This window comes from Phascolarctos cinereus, unplaced genomic scaffold (genome assembly GCF_003287225.1).
Source record: "Phascolarctos cinereus isolate Bilbo 61053 unplaced genomic scaffold, phaCin_HiC Scaffold_5;HRSCAF=322, whole genome shotgun sequence".
Classification (NCBI taxonomy): domain Eukaryota; kingdom Metazoa; phylum Chordata; class Mammalia; order Diprotodontia; family Phascolarctidae; genus Phascolarctos; species Phascolarctos cinereus.
In genome coordinates this window covers 266,377,540-266,397,655 of record NW_027555958.1, presented here as the reverse complement: position 1 = coordinate 266,397,655, position 20,116 = coordinate 266,377,540, and the positions used below count along the sequence as shown (strand labels likewise).

Genomic DNA, 20,116 nt, shown 5'->3' with positions numbered 1-20,116 from the left:
AACTGCTTCATCCAAAAAAAAAATTATTGGCTGTTTAAAAAAAGTTATATATAAATCATACTACATCTAATTCATACTATCAAGAAATCAAGCCAACCAGATCTGATCTGTATTTCTGTTAACACTTATCTAGCATATGGAAGCCATCGGGAAAGGCTACTATTCTAGTAAATGGTACAGCTAGGAAAAATGAAAGGATAGGAGATACAAGACTACTTCTCATCCATTCCTCCATCATCACCAGTCATATCTCCATCTAACCGCTACCTCTGTACCTTGAGGTACAAAATAGATGGGAGTTCAGGTTATAGCAACTTTGTCTTTTGACTAGAACATAAATTTTACACTGATTCTTATGACATCTGGGATAATCGGGCCTTGAGTCAACTGCGTGAGTTTCTAATTATTAACTCTTAACACAAGGGGAAACAAAGTCACAGGGCTTAAGAAAACAGATGTATTTTGATGCAGCACTGTTTTCCCAAAACACTTACCAGTTCCTGTTCCAAAGGACCTGTCCCAAGGTACAGAGAGGCCATCACTACTCGCCTTTTGGCTGTCTTTATCTGTCCCTTTAAAAATAAAACAAGATAAAACAGTGAATATAAACATAATCCCTATGCTTATAGCTTTTTCTCACTTCTGGCCTAAGCAATCTCATACTACAATATGCAAGCCAGAATTCCCTTTATCACCATCAATTAATATTTACTAGGTGACCATGGTAAAGGTTTGTAATAAAGAGTCTACAGAGGTTAATTTAAAATGACCATAATGTTCCTTGATCCTCCTGGCATATAATTCAAATAATGCCCACATGAAAACAAAAGGAGAAATAAAGGAGGCATTTGGGTCCAAAGCTGAATATACTTTTTAGTGTTCCTAAAAGTAAAACTCAAAAGAAAAAACTTTGAAAAAAGAAATCATAAGCTCTTGGCACAGAAAGGAGTGGGTGTCTATAATCCATACAGTCTTGTTTTCCCAGTCTGATGGGATGGTCAGACAAAACTCACCTTCATGAGCTCAAAAAACTCTGCTGGAGAAGATAACACCTTAACATGAGAGCTAGAAACACCAAATTCTGGAACCAAGTTTCTTATCCACTGAAACCTGTGGACCCCCTCTGGACACAGGCAGCAAGGTGGGGAGGTGACCTGAGGAACAGGTGGGGACAACAAGGGAGCCAAGAGGAGCCATGGTGATCTAAGTAAATAAAGAAACAAAGTTGTTACATTCTACCACATATTCCCTCAAAAGTTTCTCCAGAGATGATCAAGAGTGGCAACACAACTGTTTTGACACATTTCAAGAAGTTTTTCTGGGATAGCACTGGAGCCACTGGGAAATTGGGCAAACAAGAGACTGAAAAGGGGAGATAGAAATAAGGAAGGGGAGATGGGAAGGGGCACTAAATCAAATAAGCACAAGAAAATGGACTGTGGTTTTTGTCCCTGAGTGTTTAGTTTTACCTCAACCAAAAAGTTCTATCATACAAAGTACAACATACCCTCATCCACGTACCTACTTGTAAAGCACCAGGAGCAAATTCAGAACCCACAGAAGACACTAAATATTTTTAACACCACTCCCTAACAACCTGAAATTCATCTTTCAGAAAACCTACCCAATTTACACGCTGAAAGATGCCTAGAACAAGGGAGTTGATAAATTATGAGAGATACCAAAAATCAAAGCAGCTTATGACCCAGGCTACAGATTGGTATGACTGACAGCATGCAAAGGTGCAACAGGCAAAGAACCTAACTATTTCTTTAAAAGTTAAATTTTAAGAGAAAATTCAGTCACGTATAGGGTTGAGAAGGAAAGCAACTCAACGGTGTATTACAGGAATTGCCTCTTCCCCGTTAGAAATATCATTTCAGGCTCAATTGCATTGTGGTGAGTCACCTCTTGGTCTCTGGCAGACTGATTCTGACCACACAATTCAATACCCCTAACAGAACTCTCCTCAGGAACCTGAGAGTATGAGTGGCAGTAACTAGTTTTGCCGATGAAGCCCCACAGCAGGAACCCTGCTCTGCTCCTTCTAAGATAGGTAGAGTCTTGGGAGAGGAACAAGAGCCCCACACAGGTGGGACCTGTTCTGTTTCATCATTGCTGCAGTTCATCCGTTAACAGGAAAATCCTCATCAGCACTGACCTTCTACATCACAAAAGGAAAGCTGGGGGAAGGATGCTGAAACATCCCAAGGCCTAGATGACTACAGATTCCAGGAAGATGATTTCAACTTACTTGCTTTACAATAAAGCACTAAGCTTCCTAAGGTCTGTAAATACCTTTGCACAGAAGCCAGATGCCTCACAGATAACTTTCCCCGAAAGCCCACTAGTTTGTCCCAGACAATTCAACATCACGTTGATAGGCGGTAACTAACTGATCATCTGCATGCTAGGAAGTCTGGGGGTTGGCTTTAACAATACCATGTAGTGAGTGAGAAAGAAGTTATGCTTCCTAACAATATCCATAATAGCTCTTCAAATTGAATGACAGTTTGTGGCTGTCAATTTCTTAAGTCTTACTGTGCTTACAGATATTAATGGGCAGCTACAACTCTAGAACCAAGAATGTACATAAATAGCTTATTACTGTCTCAGTCTAAATCTGTAAGCCATCCTCCACCATCCTGCTTCTAAGCTACCTTCGATATAATGGAGGTAAGATTCTTGATATCAACAGGAAAAATCACGTGTGGAAAAAAAAAAAGGGAAAATGGCACAATTGCTTACCAAAACAACCCCCTTAAAATGACAACAGTAGTATTGTTAACCAAAAATGTAATGGGGAAATAAAGACAGAAAATAAACCAGTCCCTACTCTCAAAAAGCTTACATTTTATTGTGGAATACAAACACAAATACATAATAAACAAAAATTAAATGCAAAGTAATTGTGGGAAGGGTAGACAAGAGAGCACTAACAAGTTGGGGAATCAATTAAGGATACTTTTAAGTGACAGCACCAGAAGTGAGTTAGGGTGATGAAGAACATCTACAAATAGTCAGTAGGACAGTTGGGTGAAAGTCGCAAAGAGAAAAATTTAGAACAGATGTCAGGGAAAACTTCCAAGCAACTAGAAAACTATCTGAAAGTTGAATAGGCTGCTTGAGGCAGGTGGTAAAGACCTTCCTGGAGGGGTCTTCAAGCAGTGGCTGGATTGCTCAAGTTAGGTTTCCCATATTAGTTGGACTATGGCTGCTGAGGTCCCTTATAACTCTCAAATAATATGATTCTGACATAGATGATGATCCAGCAAACAAGACTATTAAAGAGTAGTCAAACAACAATAGCACTTCTAAGGCTGTATCCAAAAGAGATTATAATAATGGGAAAAGGACCCAAATGTACAAAAATATTTACAGCAGCTCTTTTTGTGGTGGCAAAGAATTGGAAATTGAGGGAATGCCCATCAATTGGGGAATGGCTGAACAAGTTGTGGTATATGAATGTAACGGAACACTATTGTGCTATAAGAAATGATGAGCAGGTGAGTGAAGTGAGCAGAACCAGGAGAATATTGTACACAGTAATAGCCACATTGTGTGACGACTAATGTTGACAGACTTAACCCTTCTCAGCAACATAAGGATCTAAGACATCTCCAAAGGCCTCATTATGGAAAATGCTATCCACATCCAGAGAAAGAACTATGGAGTTTGAATGCAGATTGAAGCACACTACTTGCTCTTTTTTTTTTCTTCTGTTGTATTTCCTCCTGTTACTTCTAATTCTTACTTACATCACTAATGTGAAAATATGTATAGCCTATATCAGACTATGCACCGTCTTGGGGAGGGACGTGGGGAGGGAGGGAGAGAAAAATTTAAAACTCAAAAGCTTATGGAAGTGATTGTTGATAACTCAAAATAAATTTTTTAAAAAACTAGTCAGAGAGCAAAAGAACCGAGAGATATGTTACAAAAATCCAGCGAAAAGAAAGAGTCCAGGAGAAAGGGATGGTCAATGAACACTGCAGAGAAGTCAAGAAGGAAGGGAGCTAGACAAATAGGTCAGTGGTTTTAGTAAAAAGATCACTGGAAGCCTTGGAGAATATAGTTTCAGTCAGATGGTGGGGATGGAAACCAGACTGCCAAAGGTTAAACAAGAAGTGAGAAGTAGAGAACTGGAGGCAACATATACCTTTATCCATCTAGATGTTTAGCTGTGAAAGAAAGAAGAAATATAGGTATAAGTTTGAGGGGGACAGCATGATCAAATGAAAGTTTTTTAAAGGGTGAGGATATATGGGCATGTTTGTAGGCAGTAAAGAAGGAGCTAGTGGATAAGAAAAAACTGAAGAATAAAGAGGCAGGATGAGTGAAAGGACAAAGTCCAGGAGGGAAGAGAAAACAAGACTAAAGACACAACTAGAGGAGTTGGTCTTGGCCAGGAGAAATCCACCTCCTTTTCAGAGACTGAAGTAAAAAAAAAAAAGATGATGACATTTAGAGGATTTAAGGTACAGAACTGGGGAGGAAAGAGCAGGCCCAACAGATGACCTCTATTTTCTCAGTAAAGTATAAGATGTTTCCAGCTCTGTTCAAAAGGAAGTAGGGAGGAGGTGGTTTATATAGCTTGAGGAGATAAGAGAGGTATGGAACTGACATGGTGGGGAGGGCAGGAGAGAATCAATCAGAGAAGACTAGAAAAGGATTGCTGTGCAGCAATGAAGACTGAAATGGTATTAGACAAATTTCCAGCCCACGAGCCAGTGTAGTACTACTTCCTTCAACAATATTCAGCAACATGAGTAGAAGCAGAAAAGGCAGATGAGGATAAGGAATTACCGAGGTTTGGGGTTTATTAAAACAAGTTCAATAGGACAAATGGGAAAGGGACTCAAGGGTAAAAAACAATGTACTGATTAACTAGAGTCAAGATTGGAAAAGGAAATCTGGACATAGATGACAGTCTAGGAAAGTAAGGAAGGCTAGACTGAATGGAAGTCATGATGACAAGGTTATGATAGACAGATGGAAGAATAAGAAGTTATGATCCGAGAAGAAAACTGCTGATTTCTGAAATCATAGAAGTCAAACAGTTACTTGTGATGACAACAGCAAGGTTATGATTGTCCCTATGTATGGATGAAGTGAAGATGATCATGGGACCTGAGGAAGTTGGTAAGTGGGAAGCCAATGTCTAGAGAATTATCAACATATACACCAAAATCCCCAAATATGAAGACAGAGACTGAAGTTAAAAGAAAGACTATGAGCCAGGCACTCTCAAAGATGAGAAAGGAAGGTAAATAATCTGAGCACTATGAATAAGATAATACAGATGGGAGTGAATCTGAAAAGAGGAGAAAGGTTGCTCAATAATAGCAGCAAAAAGTGTGTCTGGAAGTGGCAGTGAGAGGTAACAAATATGACTCTTCTGCCAAACTAGTTGTGTTGAGGGGGCACAAGAGAAGATGCATCTAGTACTGAAGAGAGTGACCTGCAATGCAGTATCTTCTGGAAGAAGCCAGGTATCTGTGAGTGCCTAGCAGTACGCAGAGTACAAATGAAGTACACAGCCAGGGAAGAGAAGACCTACATAAAAGTCCCGAACAACACAACACAACACAACACAACACAACATAGTATGAAGTGCTAAAAATGGGCGTGTTTTTAAGCATTTAAATATAGAGAAAAGGGAAATGTAAATTTTTTTCTTCTGTAAATGATGAAAAGAAATGTAAAGGGGGCAGCTAGGTGGTGCAGTGGATAGAGCACCGGCCCTGAAGTCAGGAGGACCTGAGTTCAAATCCGGCCTCAGACCAAACACTTGACACTTACTAGCTGTGTGATCCTGGGCAAGTCACTTAACCCCAATTGCCTAAAAGCAAAAAAAAAAAAAAAAGAAAGAAAAGAAATGTAAAGGATGGCTAGTTAATGGGAAAAGTTTCACAGGACTCAAAGCAGGACTTGACAGATTTTTAGGCTTCCAATAGGAGAAGGGATGGCACTACAAACAGAATGAGAAAACATAGAGAGAGAAACATAAAAAATCAGCTTCCTATATAGAAAAGTCTACCACAGCACAATAAATATTCTGAAAGGCTTCAGGGTCCATGTGAAGCACCAAGGCACAGACTGGAAAAAGCTACACTAGTGGGCATTTTCAGGGCTCCTGCTGGGCCTATTTTCTTTTTTTTTGGTGAAGCAATCGGGGTTAAGTGACTTGCCCAGGGTCACACAGCTAGTAAGTGTTAAGTGTCTGAGGCTGGATTTGAACTCAGGTCCTCCTGACTCCAAGGCCAGAGCTCTCTATTCACTGTGCCACCTAGCTGCCCCTTGGGTCTATTTTGAAGAGTCACTTCCTTCTCCTGGAGTGAAGTCACTCTGGTAATATTCCATCAGTGTCTGTAGTCCAAGTCTTGCTAAAGTCATGTATATGTGTTGGTTTCCTGTTTAATTTGTGAACTGATAGGTTCGTTTTCATTAGGGGATAGAAGGTGATGAAAGCGAATTCAAACTGTTTAAAAAAATAAAGTAATAACTGGTAACATTTACATTGAGCTTTGAGATTTACAAATCATTTTATGTACATGATCTCATTTATTCTTCACAACATTGTTATCCTCATTTATTGATTAGGTCCAGGTCTACAGGGGAGAATGATTCTACAAGTTGGTAATTACATATTATTTATGTCACAATTTTACAAACATAAAGGGAAGAATACTTTTTTTTTAAAAAGCACCAATAAGTAACTGGTACTTCAGGAACGGCACAAGATAAAACCAACAATCAATATAACTCGCAAATCAAAATTCAGCAAGCAAAAACTAAAAATCCTTTCTGAACAGATATTCACTGTTTTCTTTCCCAAACTCTTTTTGCATGTACCAAGCAGATATTATTCGTATACACCCCCCCAAAAAAAACCCCATAGTGTATAGTTACCTCTTCCAGAAGCATAGCTCCTGGGAATTTTCTCAGAAAAGGCTTACCCCAAAGCCAGCAGCAGTCCCATCTCTAGAATGACCACCTACATAAACAATTCCCCTTACAGGATAGGTTTGTTAACAGAAATCACATACCCTTTTTAACAACCTAACTCTCAATGAGTTTAGAAGAAAAGGAAGGTGCATCTAATTATTTTATACATATATCAAATTTACCAGACAAAAGAAACAAACCAGAAATACAGTTTCCACACTTTAGACTTGAGCTGACCTTAATAATTTCTTTCTAGATAACACGGCACCTGCAAATCTTTTTGGAAGATGGAGAAGAGGTATTCTAGATGTTAAACTTCTGCCAACTTTGCCTCTCCCACTGGCTTACTACAAAGCTGGTCAAGTTCCATTTGGTGTACCACGAAAATAAAGATGAAAGCTGGAAAAGAAAGGGAGGACAGCTAGTTGGCAGCAATGATGTCCTGGGTACTCAGAATGAGACAAGCTGCCCTATTTCACTATAAAAACCTCAGTCTGCAGTTCTAAAAGTGAAATGGAAACTGCATTCTCCAGAAATCAGCTCAGCCTCAGCCTCCCACCCACACAAAACCTGATATATGATAGGACTTGACTTCAAAATTCTCAGGATTATCTAAGTGGTTAGTGATGTCTCTGGGTAAAAACTCAAATTATCAGGACAATTTTTTTAATGGAATTTGTTTAAAAAAAGAAAAACAACACAACACAACAAAACCCTGATGCAACAGTGAGAGAAGCGATCTAGAGATGACTTCCCTGAACTAGACTAAAGAGTGTGTATACTGACTGACACTGTGGCCTCTTGTTCTTGACTTCCTGGATTGGGAATGTCTCTAATGCAGGAAAGAGAAAGTATATACTAGCGACATTACCAATAATGAAGGAATAGGAATCACCACAGAATTCTTTCAAATTGCACATTTCCCACTACAAGCCAACCATCCCCTCAGAGGGAAGCCCTCCTGACATGGTCAAACCTGGAATCCCAGATTTCTAGTAGCAAGACAATTAAGTGGCTCTATTTTGGGTTTTAAACTGAGACTGAGTTAAGCTACTCAAAAAATATAAACATTTTTAGGTGTAAATTCAATATAACATTGTCTTCATCAGTTAATCAGATATTTATCAAAAGACTCAAAAAAGATATCGGTAGCTATAGTCTCTATCTTGCATAAAGAGATACTAGAAATTAACCTTCCTTAACTTCACTAGATCCAGAACCATAGTTCAAACATCCCTAAACTAAATCTTGTGGCTTAGAGCTTACCCAAATCAGTGCAAAAAAGATGAAAAAACAAAGTATTTTTTTTAAAAAATCAACCCATCTTTTGAAACTGAAATTTTTTTCAGAAAAGCTTTTTATAAGAAAATCCCACTATTTCAGTCATACAAAATGAAACATACACAAGTAAACTGATGAGAACTGAGAGTCATCACATTTACTGGGAAAGGATCAAGAAACTACTTGAATGTAACACACTTCCTGCAACACTATCAACAGTCTTTCCTGACTAATGTTAAGACAAACCCCAAATAGGCGAAACAAGCATAAATTCCCAGAGATTACAAAAGACCCAACTGCCCGATTAACTACTAACAACAGATTAAGCATAATGATGGATTTGCTAGTATTTGGCTAAATGCTAAACAATAGACATTCTTCTTTAGAAAAGTTTGAGAAATATAAATCTAAAACATACTTGTAGAGCTCGCCTAAGAAATCTAGATTCAAATAACCCTTGGGAAACAAATGTAAAAAACCCAATAAAGACAACTTACATTACTTTTTACCCAAAGGGTTATAACTTGATAGAACTCCCCAATAGTCCTGAAAAGTATTATTTTTTATTAATTAGCTCTTAATTACATATGAATTATTTATCATCCACCTCTGAATAATTTATTTTCCTTTGGTCACTAGGCATATATCTCAACAGAATGACTACCTCATCATCAGTTGGTAACTGGGAAGCTATTGTTGACCAAAAAAAGGGGGGAAAAAATCACTGTAAAGTCAAAGACAAATGATTTTCTGGATTATCCACCACTGAATCAAATAATCTGTTCTAATGCACCTCTAATACTCAGGATTTTAAGAACTGGATTATTAAAAACCTCTGTTGAGCTAAGAGAGAAACTTGGACTAAACACTACCAAGAGTACAAAAAATTCCAGGAAACCATCAGCACCTTTAAAATCAGAAATGTTAGAACTGAAAGGGGAGTAATGTATAACAGGACTAGAGAGACAGATTGGGGCCAGGTTGTAACGGTTTAAAAACCAAAGAGAAATGTATATTGTATCCTAATGGCAATAGGAAGTCACTGGAGTTTATCAGGCAGAGGAGTGACTTAGTCAGACCTAAACTTTGGGAAAATCCCAAAATCACTTCAGCCACTGTGTATGTGGACTGAAACGGAGAAAGACAACAGAAAGACCAACTAGAAGATTATTATTATTATTATAGTTCAAGTGAGAAATGATGAAGACCTGAACTAGGATGGTGGTTATATAAATAGATGTGAATGGATGTGAGATGTTGTAGACATGAAAATGACAGAATTTAGCATCTGATTAAACATATGGGGTTAAGTATAAATGTAGAGTCATGATTACAAATCATGTAGTAGAGACCTCAACAAAAATAGAGAAACCTGGAAGAGTTCTATTTTGGAAACGATGAATTAGAGATGTCTACAAAACATAACAGTTTGAAACTTCCTGCTGAAGATGCATGACTATAACTCAGCAGACACTAGGGCTGTATATGTAGCTTCATCTACCTCAAGATAATTAAACTTATGGAAGTTGATGAGGTCACTAAGAGGACCCAGAATAAAGCCTTGTGGTATGTACTGCCCCACTTCCTGCTCTCTAGACAAACTGGCCTTCTTGCTGTTCTTTACACATGACTCCCTGTCTCCAGTTTTCATGACTTTTTACTAATTTACTAGAATTCACTTCCTCTTCACCTCTACTTCTGTTTTCTTCAAAACAGCTCAAGCACCAGATATGAAGCCCTTCCTGATCCTCCCCCATGGCTAGATGTAATGACACCCAACACACTGTGCCTGGCACATAGTAGAATTAATTTAAATGGATCTGTTATCTCAACAATTTGGGAGTTCCTTCCAATGATGTAGATTACAATCAATCCATGTTCATCTGTCCTGTGCAACTCTCACCCATGTTCTTCCCAAAATTTCTCACAGAGGGTCTACTCAACATGCTAAAGGCCTTCCTCATTTTCTCCCAACATCATGAAGATACCAATGGAACACTCCTGGCTGGCTACCTGTCACCCTTTGCTCTTGCCATACAACCAGTCCAATTTCTCTTCTAGTCATATGGACAATGACACCCTTTACTTCTGTCCTTCTGAGTTGGATAGTTACAATCTGCTCACATACACCATTTGCCTCTGCATGGTCTCCGAGGGGTCCCTTCATCTCTATATCTTCAGAGGCTATGGTGTTTTGCATGTTGCTTCCACATAGCAACACCAGCAAAATGTCAGTATCACAAGAAGACCGGGTTTGGTAAAAAGAACCCTGCAATTTCCTGAAAGTAATTCAACCCACTCTCCTCCTCGAGGTCAACCTCTCTGTCCCAAAAATATATACTGCTGGACAAGCTCTTTACATGGTATCTAGCCAAAGGCAGGTTGAATTCTGAGCAATAGACATTCTTCATCCATTTGGTCTTTCCTGTGGATTTCAGCTCTCTTTCAGGATGCAATCAACACAATGCCATCTGCAAACAAGAGCATCTGGAGTACTTTGCTACCTGAAGGGAATCCCTTTTCAACTTGTCTCTGTGACAAATGCAGCACCATGTTTTTGTGCCCCACCTGATATTTATTATCAAAGGGTAAATGGACAAGAGTTATTTCTCTTGCTACATTTTTTCAATGGAATCATCAATGTATGGATAGGTAACCTTGCAGTAAAAGGGCCTGTAAGGCTTCTTTGTTTTATTCTACTGAATAGAGTCCTTTTTCGTAATCAACAAACACGCACACTTGGACCTTATAGTCCAAGGTGTGGTCCACTGTTACACATTGCTTGCAAAAACCTGCTTGTTCCCTATGAATGCCTTCACTGAGGATGCCTCAGTTTATGCATAGATGAATCTCATGAAGATTTTGTATAAATAAATGGGAGAGTAGACATACAGGTTAGAAATCATTAATATTCTCTCAGCAGCCTTTTGGGATACTAATATGGTCTGAGGTTTTTTTCCCACACCTTTGGTATCTTTTCTTCCCTCCTTTAGATCCCAAACATATCAGTCCCTTAAAGTCCTTACAAACACATCTTCTTCTGCATTATCCTTCTCTACAGAGACTTCCAAATCAGCTTCTTTTCCTATCTCTGTTCTCTTCAGTGTGATTTCTACCTCTCCTATTAGCACCTAATGTTAGAATACAAATGTGATGATCTTGCTACCCTTGATGGAGAAAACCCTTTGTTGAAAAAAAATTTTTGCAAAACTTTTCATTTTTTTTCCTGTTTGTTGTCTTCTTTACATTTTTATCCTTGAATGCCTTTGGGAAGACTGCTTAGTTAATTATCTTGCTGAGCTTTCTTTAAACTGGTTTTTTACCTGGAAAGACTTAAATGAACTGATGCTGAGTGAAGTGAGCAGAACCAGGAGAACATTGTACACAGTAACAGCCACATTGTTCAATGACTAACTTTCACAGACTTAGCTCTTCTTAGCAATGCAAGGATCTAAGACAACTCCAGAAAACTCATGATGGAACAGGCTATCCACATCCAGAGAAAGAACTATGGAGAGTCTGAATGCAGATGGAAGCATGCTAGTTGTCCTCATTTTTTTGTTGTTGTTTTGTTTTGTTTCTTCTTTTTCATGGTTCCTCCCGTTGGTCTTAATTCTTCTTTACATTACTAATATGAAGATATGTTTAATATGAATGTATACGTAGAGTCTATATTGGATTGCACGCCATCTTAGGGAGGTGGAAAGGAAGGGGAGGGGAAGAAAATTTTAAACTCAAAAAGTTTATGAAGGGGCAGCTAGGTGGCCAGTGGAATGAGGAGGACCAGAGTTCATACACTTGACACTTACTAGCTGTGTGACCTTGGGCAAGTCACTTAACCCCGACTGCCTCACCAAAAAAAAAAAAGTTTATGGAAGTGAATGTTGAAAGCTAAAAATAAATAAATGAATGAATGTTAAATTTTAAAAAAAGCCACTAGTTTTTTTTTTATCCTCCAGTACTTCTCTCTGCTTCAGGAGATGATACTAAACATAATAATCCATCATCATTCTTTGTAAAACTTTTAAAAGTTTACATTCTAAATCTGCATTGCCTTTGGCAGCCACCTCTATTTTGGCAAGTCAGACGTTTGCTGACTAAGGCACTTTCAGGATTCTTTTTTTCTCATTTTGGCAACCGATTTACATTGGTTTAACTTTTGAAATTATTGTCTCCATGGTGGTAGGAGTTCCATAATTGATCCCTGTTCAACCTTAAGGAAAATTTAAATGAGGAAACTGAGGTCTAGAGAGGTTAAGTGACTTGCCCAAGACCCACACAACATCAGGACTGAAAGAGAAACACAGATCATGACTCCAAACAAGCCTTCCCCACTGTGCTGAGCTGCCTCCTCTTCTAAACCATAAAACAGATTTGTTTCTACTTTAGAATGGAAATTAAGCATCATGCTGATCTGCCATTAGACCACAAATGTCTGCTTAGAAAAGCAGCCTAGTCATCAAGTCATCATAGCCTTTTCACTCATAACTTAAGGAAGAGGGAAGATGACAGTGTTTGGAATGCCCAACTTAAATGAAAGGGAAACAAGACTATAGTGATGATCTGTCTTAGCTCAAAAACACTTTACAGACAGCAAATAGTCTCAGGAAATACTTTACCTTGTATGGAAGGAAAGGCAGAAATACCACTAAGGGATATCAGGAAATGTATATAACTGAAATTAGTGTTAATGGAACAAGAGTAAAGAAATAATTTTATGCTTGTTTGAAAGGAGTATTTATTTTCTTCATAAATTTGTAATAATTTTGAGAGAACAGTGTTCACTAGCTTTTGGACTAGACAGTAAGGTAAAGAGACCCTTCCTTTGCCTCATCTGTCTTCCTAGCCATCTTGATCCTAAACAATCAACTTGTCAATGGCCACAGTGATATTTAAAACAAGCAAGCCAAGTTTGGAACAATCAGTGAAAAAGTAGCTGTAATAGTAACAGAAAACTAGGTTATTTGAAGGATAGGAAGTTGCAAGATCAACATTTAAAGTCCTCTCCAATATGGTTATAGCCCATTGTAATAGGCTTATTACACAATAATATTTTATGCTCTCAAACATTCAGCCTTATTTATTTGCTGCTACTCACACTTAACCATCCATCTCCTGCTCTATGAATTTTGTATAAACTATTCCCCATCACTGGAATGCACCAGCTTTTTATTTCTGCCTCCAGGAATTCATGCAAAGCTCAGCTTAAATGCTATCTCCTACATGAGGCTTTATATGATTTTCCCCAGATCCAGGGTCTCTCCTCAAAAAATTAGCATGTATAGATCTTACATTTACTTATATGCATGCATGTTGCTTCCTCCAATAAAATTTAAGGACCTTGAAGGAAAGTGCCATTTCTCCTCTTTTATGTCTCATCCCCATCACCTAGCAAAGTATCTGTCACAGGGTAGGCACTTATGTGTTTACTGACTGTTGAAAAATAGTGAATTAAAATAGCAATCAGAAGTTATTAAAGAGGCTAAATGGACACAAGAAAGCTAGAGGAAGACCCCCATCATAATGGATGGAACCTGTAGGGAAGACATGAGAGTTCATAGACAACATCAGTACAGAATGAGAATACATGGATGGGTTGCTCTATGAAGCACTGAAGGAATATTCACATCAGTGAGATGAAAGATCCACCAGAGTATGCATCTTGAAAGGAGTCTTTATCTAATTCATAAATTTGAAATAATTTTGAGAGAACAGTGTTTCACTAGCTTTTTGACTAGTCAGTGAGGTAAAGGGACCTTTCCTTTGCCTCATCTGTCTTCCTATCTATGTGTTTCAACCAAAGTGGCCACAAAATGCCACTCTAAGCTTATCAAAGATCAATGTGGAACCACACATACTACTCTTTCTTTATAGTATGTATAGAAGGAGCTTTTGATTATCTAGTTTATACTTGTAAGCCATTCAAGAAGGACAGTATCTTATTTTCAAGAATTATAGGGCACACCATTTTCTCTGTAAATAAGCCACCTATTTCATAGGGGTTTTTGTAAGGAGTTTTATAAACCTTAAAGAATTATATACGGATTAGCTATTATTCTATGAATGTTATGAGTTATAATGAGTTGTTATTACTGCCTCAACACCAGTCAGCAAACCATTCTCAATTTCCTTTGCCAGGAATTGTTCTTGTTTAAGCATGAAAAGGGAACAACTTGAATTGTTTGTCCTCAAAGTTACAACACTTTTTCAAAACCCACCATAAATCAATCTCTCCGTGGGTTGCCTTCTTGACCTCACCATATCCTGGAATGGATTATATTCCCTTTGGTAAATGGATACAGGCAAAGCTACTTTACCACAAAGGCAGTATTGTAGAATTTGAAGCAATTCTGATGCTGAAATCTCCTAAAGTCCTTTTTAGCCCTTGGTCTATGAATCAATCAAAAAGCATTTCTGCCTTGAGTGCTATATGTCAGGCAGTGTGCTGAACTTTGGTGATATAAAGAAAAAACAGAAACAGCCCCTGACCTCAAGATTATATTCTAAAGGAGAAATCAACATGAACATATATAAATATATACAGAATATATACAAAATTAATACAAGGCAGTTTGGAGAGGGAAAGCACAGGGTAAGAGGTAAAAATATTCCAGGCATGAGGAGATGGCCAATGCAAAAGCACAAGGACAGGAAATGGTGTGTCATGTGTGAGGAACAGCAAAAAGGCCAGTATGGCTAGACCATAGCATACAGGAAGGGGAGTGAGGCATGTGTAAGACTAGAAAGGAAAAGGCCAGGTTGAAAAGAGTTTTAAAATACAAGGAGTTTATATTTTATCTCAGGAGTAACAAGAAAACAAAAAATTGAGCAGAGGGGATGACATGGTCAGACCCAAGTCATTTTAGCAGCTGTGTGGAAGGAGTGAGGAAAGACTTGAGGCAGTAAAATAAATAAGGGTAAGATACAATTGAAGGCCTAAACCAGACATGTGAAGGGAAAGAAGGAGGACATATACAAGATAGACACTGAAGAGACAGAAAATGACAAAATTTGGCAGCCAAGTGGATATATGGAGTAAGTGAGAAGGAAGACTGAAAGGACAGACAGTACTTGCCTCGCTAATAGAAAGCTCTGAAAAGGAATGGGCTTGAAGGGTAAAGATAAGCTAGGTTTTACACACGATGAATGAGATTCCTATTGGATATCCAATGTGAAATATAACAGGCAAATGGAAATGCAGATATATATAGCTACACAGATATACAGATGTGAGTCACTGACAAAGAAATGACAATAGATAGTAGAGATTACCAGGTGGATGGTAGAGTGGATAGAGATGTGAACTTAGTCAGACACTACTACACACACACTACTGTGCGAACCTGAGTGAGTCATTTAACCTCTCAGATTCCTCATTTGTAAAATGCTGATAATAATAGAACCTACCTCACAAAGTTGCTGAGGATCAAATGAGATAGCATGACAAGTACTTTGCAAATCTTAAAGTGTTTTATAAATTATTATCATCGTTCACGGGAGCTAGTGAGGTTACCAAGTGAGAAAAGAGAACAAAAAAGAAGTCTCAGGATGAAGTCCTGGGATACACCCAGAGCTAGCCAGTGTGACATCAGATGCCAACTCAGCAAAGAAAGCTAATAACAAATGCTTAAAAAGGTAGGAGAATCTGGAAAGAACAATGTCACAAAAACTCAGAGTGAAGAAAGTATCTGGAGAGGGTGATCAACTGTATCAGTAACCAATGATTTAACAAAATTTAAAGTTTTATTTAAGCTTTGTGAGATGGACAAACCTTCACTATAGGGCTTGGGCAAGAAAGGCTCCACCATAATTCAAGAACTGTTTCTCAAGGACCTATGCCCACCACAGAGGACTAAAGCCACAGATATTTGTGCTGAAGGTCAGGAGTCCTAATCTTGCCCAAGTAATACAAATACCCTTTAAAGTATTCAGCATCACCTAAGGAAACTGGTCTTAAGATTTTAAACAAGTGTTTGCTTTAGGCTCAAGTTTCCCTGGCAGGATACAAAGAAATCTATTAACGCACAACAGAAACGCACAAACGAATCACAGCAAGAATCTAGATTCAGCACCATCTTGGAGCAATACTTATTCTCAAGGACTATTTCTAGCACAGTTTGTTTCAAAATCTACTTTACTATTGACATAAGCCAACTGAGTACTTTTCCAAAACTTCAGGCTCTTGAAAAGAGCAATAGGGGCTTCAAGTGATTACCCTATCAGGCTTGAGTTGAATTCAATGGGGATTGCTTCACAGCCAGGATGTGAGAAAAGCTGCATGCACAAAATCCCAGCAAGGCTGATTCACTCACTGCGTGTCATTGGCAGTAAGGATTACAAAAGACCCAAACACTAGTGAGAGGATACTCTGAACCCCGACAGGTCCGCAGTGAAAAGACATGCAATCGCTGACCACATCCTGGTACATGAGTTAGGACATTCATGCCCACGAGCCCGGCGGGCGCTGCTGCCCGGAATGCCCGGGCACACGCGGCATCTCTCCCCAGCACTAGGCCGGGGACAGTAAAGCAGCAGCAGATGCAGGAAGCCGGCAGGAGACGGACCCGGGCCGCCGGCCTCTCGCTCGGAAGTCCGAGAGGCGAGCTCAGAGTAGAGAAGGGAGAGAGAGCAGAGCCGGGGGCGTGACACGGGGGGAGGGGTGGGGACAGGGCGCCAGGGCCCCGGGGCTGGGGGGGAACCCAAGTCCGAGGACGGGGGGCGAGGGGGAGCGCGTCCGCGGGGAGCCCGGGCGGGGGGATGAGCAGCAGCTTCCGCGCTCCCTCGCGCCCCGCAGCCCCTCCTGCCCCGGCCCCTCCCCGCTCCGGGAAGCCCCTTACTCACCTCCGGCCGCGGCGGTCTCTGTTCCTGCCGAGTCGGTCCGAGAGGCGGCCCAGGAGAGCGGCCAGCCCGGGCCGGCCGGGCAGGAGGCCCAGCAGCCGCCTCCAGAACACCGGGCCCGCCGCTACCGCCGCCATGGAGACTCCCAACTTCCGCTTCCGGCTCCCAGAAACTTTATTGACAGCCGCGGAGCGCGGCCGGAGGACCGGGTCTGGCCCTGCGCCTGGTGCTCTGCAGGGGGGCGAGACGGGAGGGAGCCGAGGCTGAGCTGGGCCCCCGGCTGCCCTGAGGGAATAGGGGTTAGCACGCTAAGGTACTCTGCGGTGTCCTAAGCGTTCTCCAGCACCTTGATTCATTATAACCTTATAACCTTATAACCCCCATCCCCCGTGAGGCAAGCTAGAACTTTCATTGTTATCTGTGATCCCCATTTTAAAGATTAGTAAACTGACATCCAGAGAGTAGAAGTCGCTTGTCAGAGGGGAGTGGTAAAGGTCGAACAAGAACCTAGGTTTCCAGACTGTTAGTCCTGTGCACTTGTCCACGATCCTTCACTGCCTTTCAATGCCCAAATCCCTCGGACATAGGAAACGCCTAAAACACCTTATATCCACAGAAGCTAAGATGCCAGAGAGTTCATGGTATTGATATTATCCAAGCTACCTTAACTCATTTAACGTCAAAGAACAAACATTTTTTATTTAGGCGCTGTGCTAAGTGTTGGGGATAAAAGGAAAAGCCAAAAGTACTGCAGTTACCTCCAAGGAGCATTCTAATGGTTGAAACAATAAAGTGGAAGGAGGGTATTTTCAAAGGGAAAGCATTGGCAGCAGGGAGAGGATGGGAAAGACTTGTTAACGAAATTTGGAATTTGAGCTAGATCTTAAAGGAAGCCAGGGAAGCTAAGAGGCAGAGATGAGGAGGGACAGCATCAATGCACAAAGAACAGCCAGTGAAAATAACAAAGTTGGGGAATGGAGGATCTTGTGTGTTGGGGAATTTGAACCCAGAGGTCCTGATGATGGGGTACAGGCCTAAGCCGAGACCTTTGCCCCTTACCCCAAAAGGAATTTAGGTCCCATTTGTCTACAGGCCCTAGAGAAAACCCCACCTTGGACTCTCCTTGAACTCTCACTGGATCAAGGAAGTCTCTAGTGTTTGTCTGAGGCTATAATCCTATCAACTGGCCTTTCATATCACCTACACCCAATCTCCCAATTCTCTGTTACCCTTAACCTAGACCAACCCTTCATTGTCTATTACCTCCCTTGACCCCTCCCTACTTCCCACCCTCCTTCTTATCTAGACCCTATTCTTGACTCCCCAGTCACTCCCATCAAGATCCTTCCCTAGAACCCTCCTCAGGTCACCCCAGCTTACTGGCCACTCCCACCAAGATACTCCTCCCAGACCCCTCCTCCAGTCATCCTGAACTACTTGGCTACTCCTAGATCCCTCCCATAGTCTTTCTGTATATAAGGTCCATCCTGCCTCCATTAAGGTGCTCAGATTCTTATAGTCTAGTCAATGTTCAGATTCTTCAAAAGTCTAGCCAACGGCTTAGATTCTTAAAATCTGGCCCCCTTGCATTGGCAATACAAATGTTTAGATTCCTTAAGAGTCTGGCCAATATGGCGAATCTCTGATAAACCTTGTCTTTGGCTGAAAGAAGGCTTGGGTCGAATTTATTCAAGTAGGACCTGTGTCTCTTGCTCTCAATATTTTGGGGTCCCAGCACCCCTAAACCTCTAAACCTCAATACTGAGACCCTCCCAAGCAGTTGCTCCTCTTACCTTGGTTCTTTTCACTACTGGAGGTCAATAAATCAGGAGGCCAGGCTTGAGATGGAGTCTCAGGAGTTGCCAAAGGTGAGGTTCATTCTAGCAGGAATGTCTTCTTTGTAGTCAGTCCCATTGGATGGAATATCCAGGTGGCACAGGAAATCTCTAGTTTTCTCAGTAGTTAATCCCATCAGAATATCCAAGCTAGGTGAATTTCTAAAGAGGACTCCATCAAGATAGAATTGATGGGTTTATCCTGTTTTTGAATAAAATATAGACTGAGGGTCTGCCTCTGTTTAAGAAAACCTGAATCTCCATTTCTTGGACCTATAAGTTTTTTTCTGGTGAGATGTTTTCCCCATACTCACAGTATTCATGTTCATCTAGTTCTTCTAGAGTAGCTGGATTGGAGAGTGAATTGGAGAGTAGAATAAGAAAACTGGAAGGGCAGAAAGAGTCCAGGTTGTATGCCTAATTGAGGACTTTATTTTTGATGCTGAAGATAAATAGGGAACCACTAAATTTATTAGGAAGGTGACACAGTCAGACCTGCACTCTAGGAAAGGCACCTTGGCAGCTGAATGGATTGGACCAGGAAAGATTTGAAGCAGGGAAACCTGTTTGTTAGAAATCAATTTTAGTGCCCCAGTTAGAAAGGGATTAAGACCTGTGATAGGATGGGGGATGAGTGGCAGAAGGAAGTGCCTAAGAGAAATGTAAAATTAGAAACAGTAAGATTTGGCAACATATTAGTTACATGGGACTAGTTGAGGATGATCCTTTGGGTGCCTGGGAAGATGGTAGTGCCATCAGCTAGCTGTAACAGATCTGGAAGAAGGGAGATTTGGGAGAAAAAATGAGTTCTGTTTTGGCTATGTTTCATTTGAGAATGCTCATAGGACATCCAGTTTCAGATGTTCAAAACGCAGATGTTGATTAAGTGGGACTAGGAACACTGGAGAGAGAGACTGGGGCTGGATTTATCCATCTGGTAAATTTTCATAGAGGTGACAATTGAATCTTTGGGAGCTAAAAAGTTCACCACATGTAATAGTGTAGAGGTAGAAGAGAAGAGGACCCAAGGACAGAGCCTTGGGGGACAGTCAGTATTAGAAGATTCAGCAAAAGAAATTGAGAAGGAATTGTAGGTAGAAGGAAAGCCAAAGAAGAGCAATTTCTCTGAAACCAAGAGAGAGAATATCCAGGAGGAGATGGTGATCAATGATGTCTGAGGCAACAGAGAGGTCGAGAAGGATCCAGATGAAGAA

General features: G+C 40.3%; 1 protein-coding gene across 4 annotated transcripts in view; it reads right to left on the bottom strand.

Annotated features, from left to right (window-relative positions):
- The window catches only part of PGS1 (phosphatidylglycerophosphate synthase 1), a 50,018-nt gene extending 32,789 nt beyond the window's left edge, over positions 1–17,229 (bottom strand). For all 4 annotated transcript variants that reach the window (XM_020966027.2, XM_020966028.2, XM_020966026.2 and 1 more), the window contains exons 1-3: positions 17,071–17,229; positions 1,014–1,203; positions 495–572 (exon numbers count right to left, since the gene is read on the bottom strand). In XM_020966027.2, coding sequence (XP_020821686.1) covers positions 495–572; positions 1,014–1,203; positions 17,071–17,204 — 402 coding nt within the window. In that variant the 5' untranslated portion in view covers positions 17,205–17,229. The remainder of the gene's footprint in view (positions 1–494; positions 573–1,013; positions 1,204–17,070) is intronic.
- Between the last annotated feature and the right edge of the window lie 2,887 nt (positions 17,230–20,116).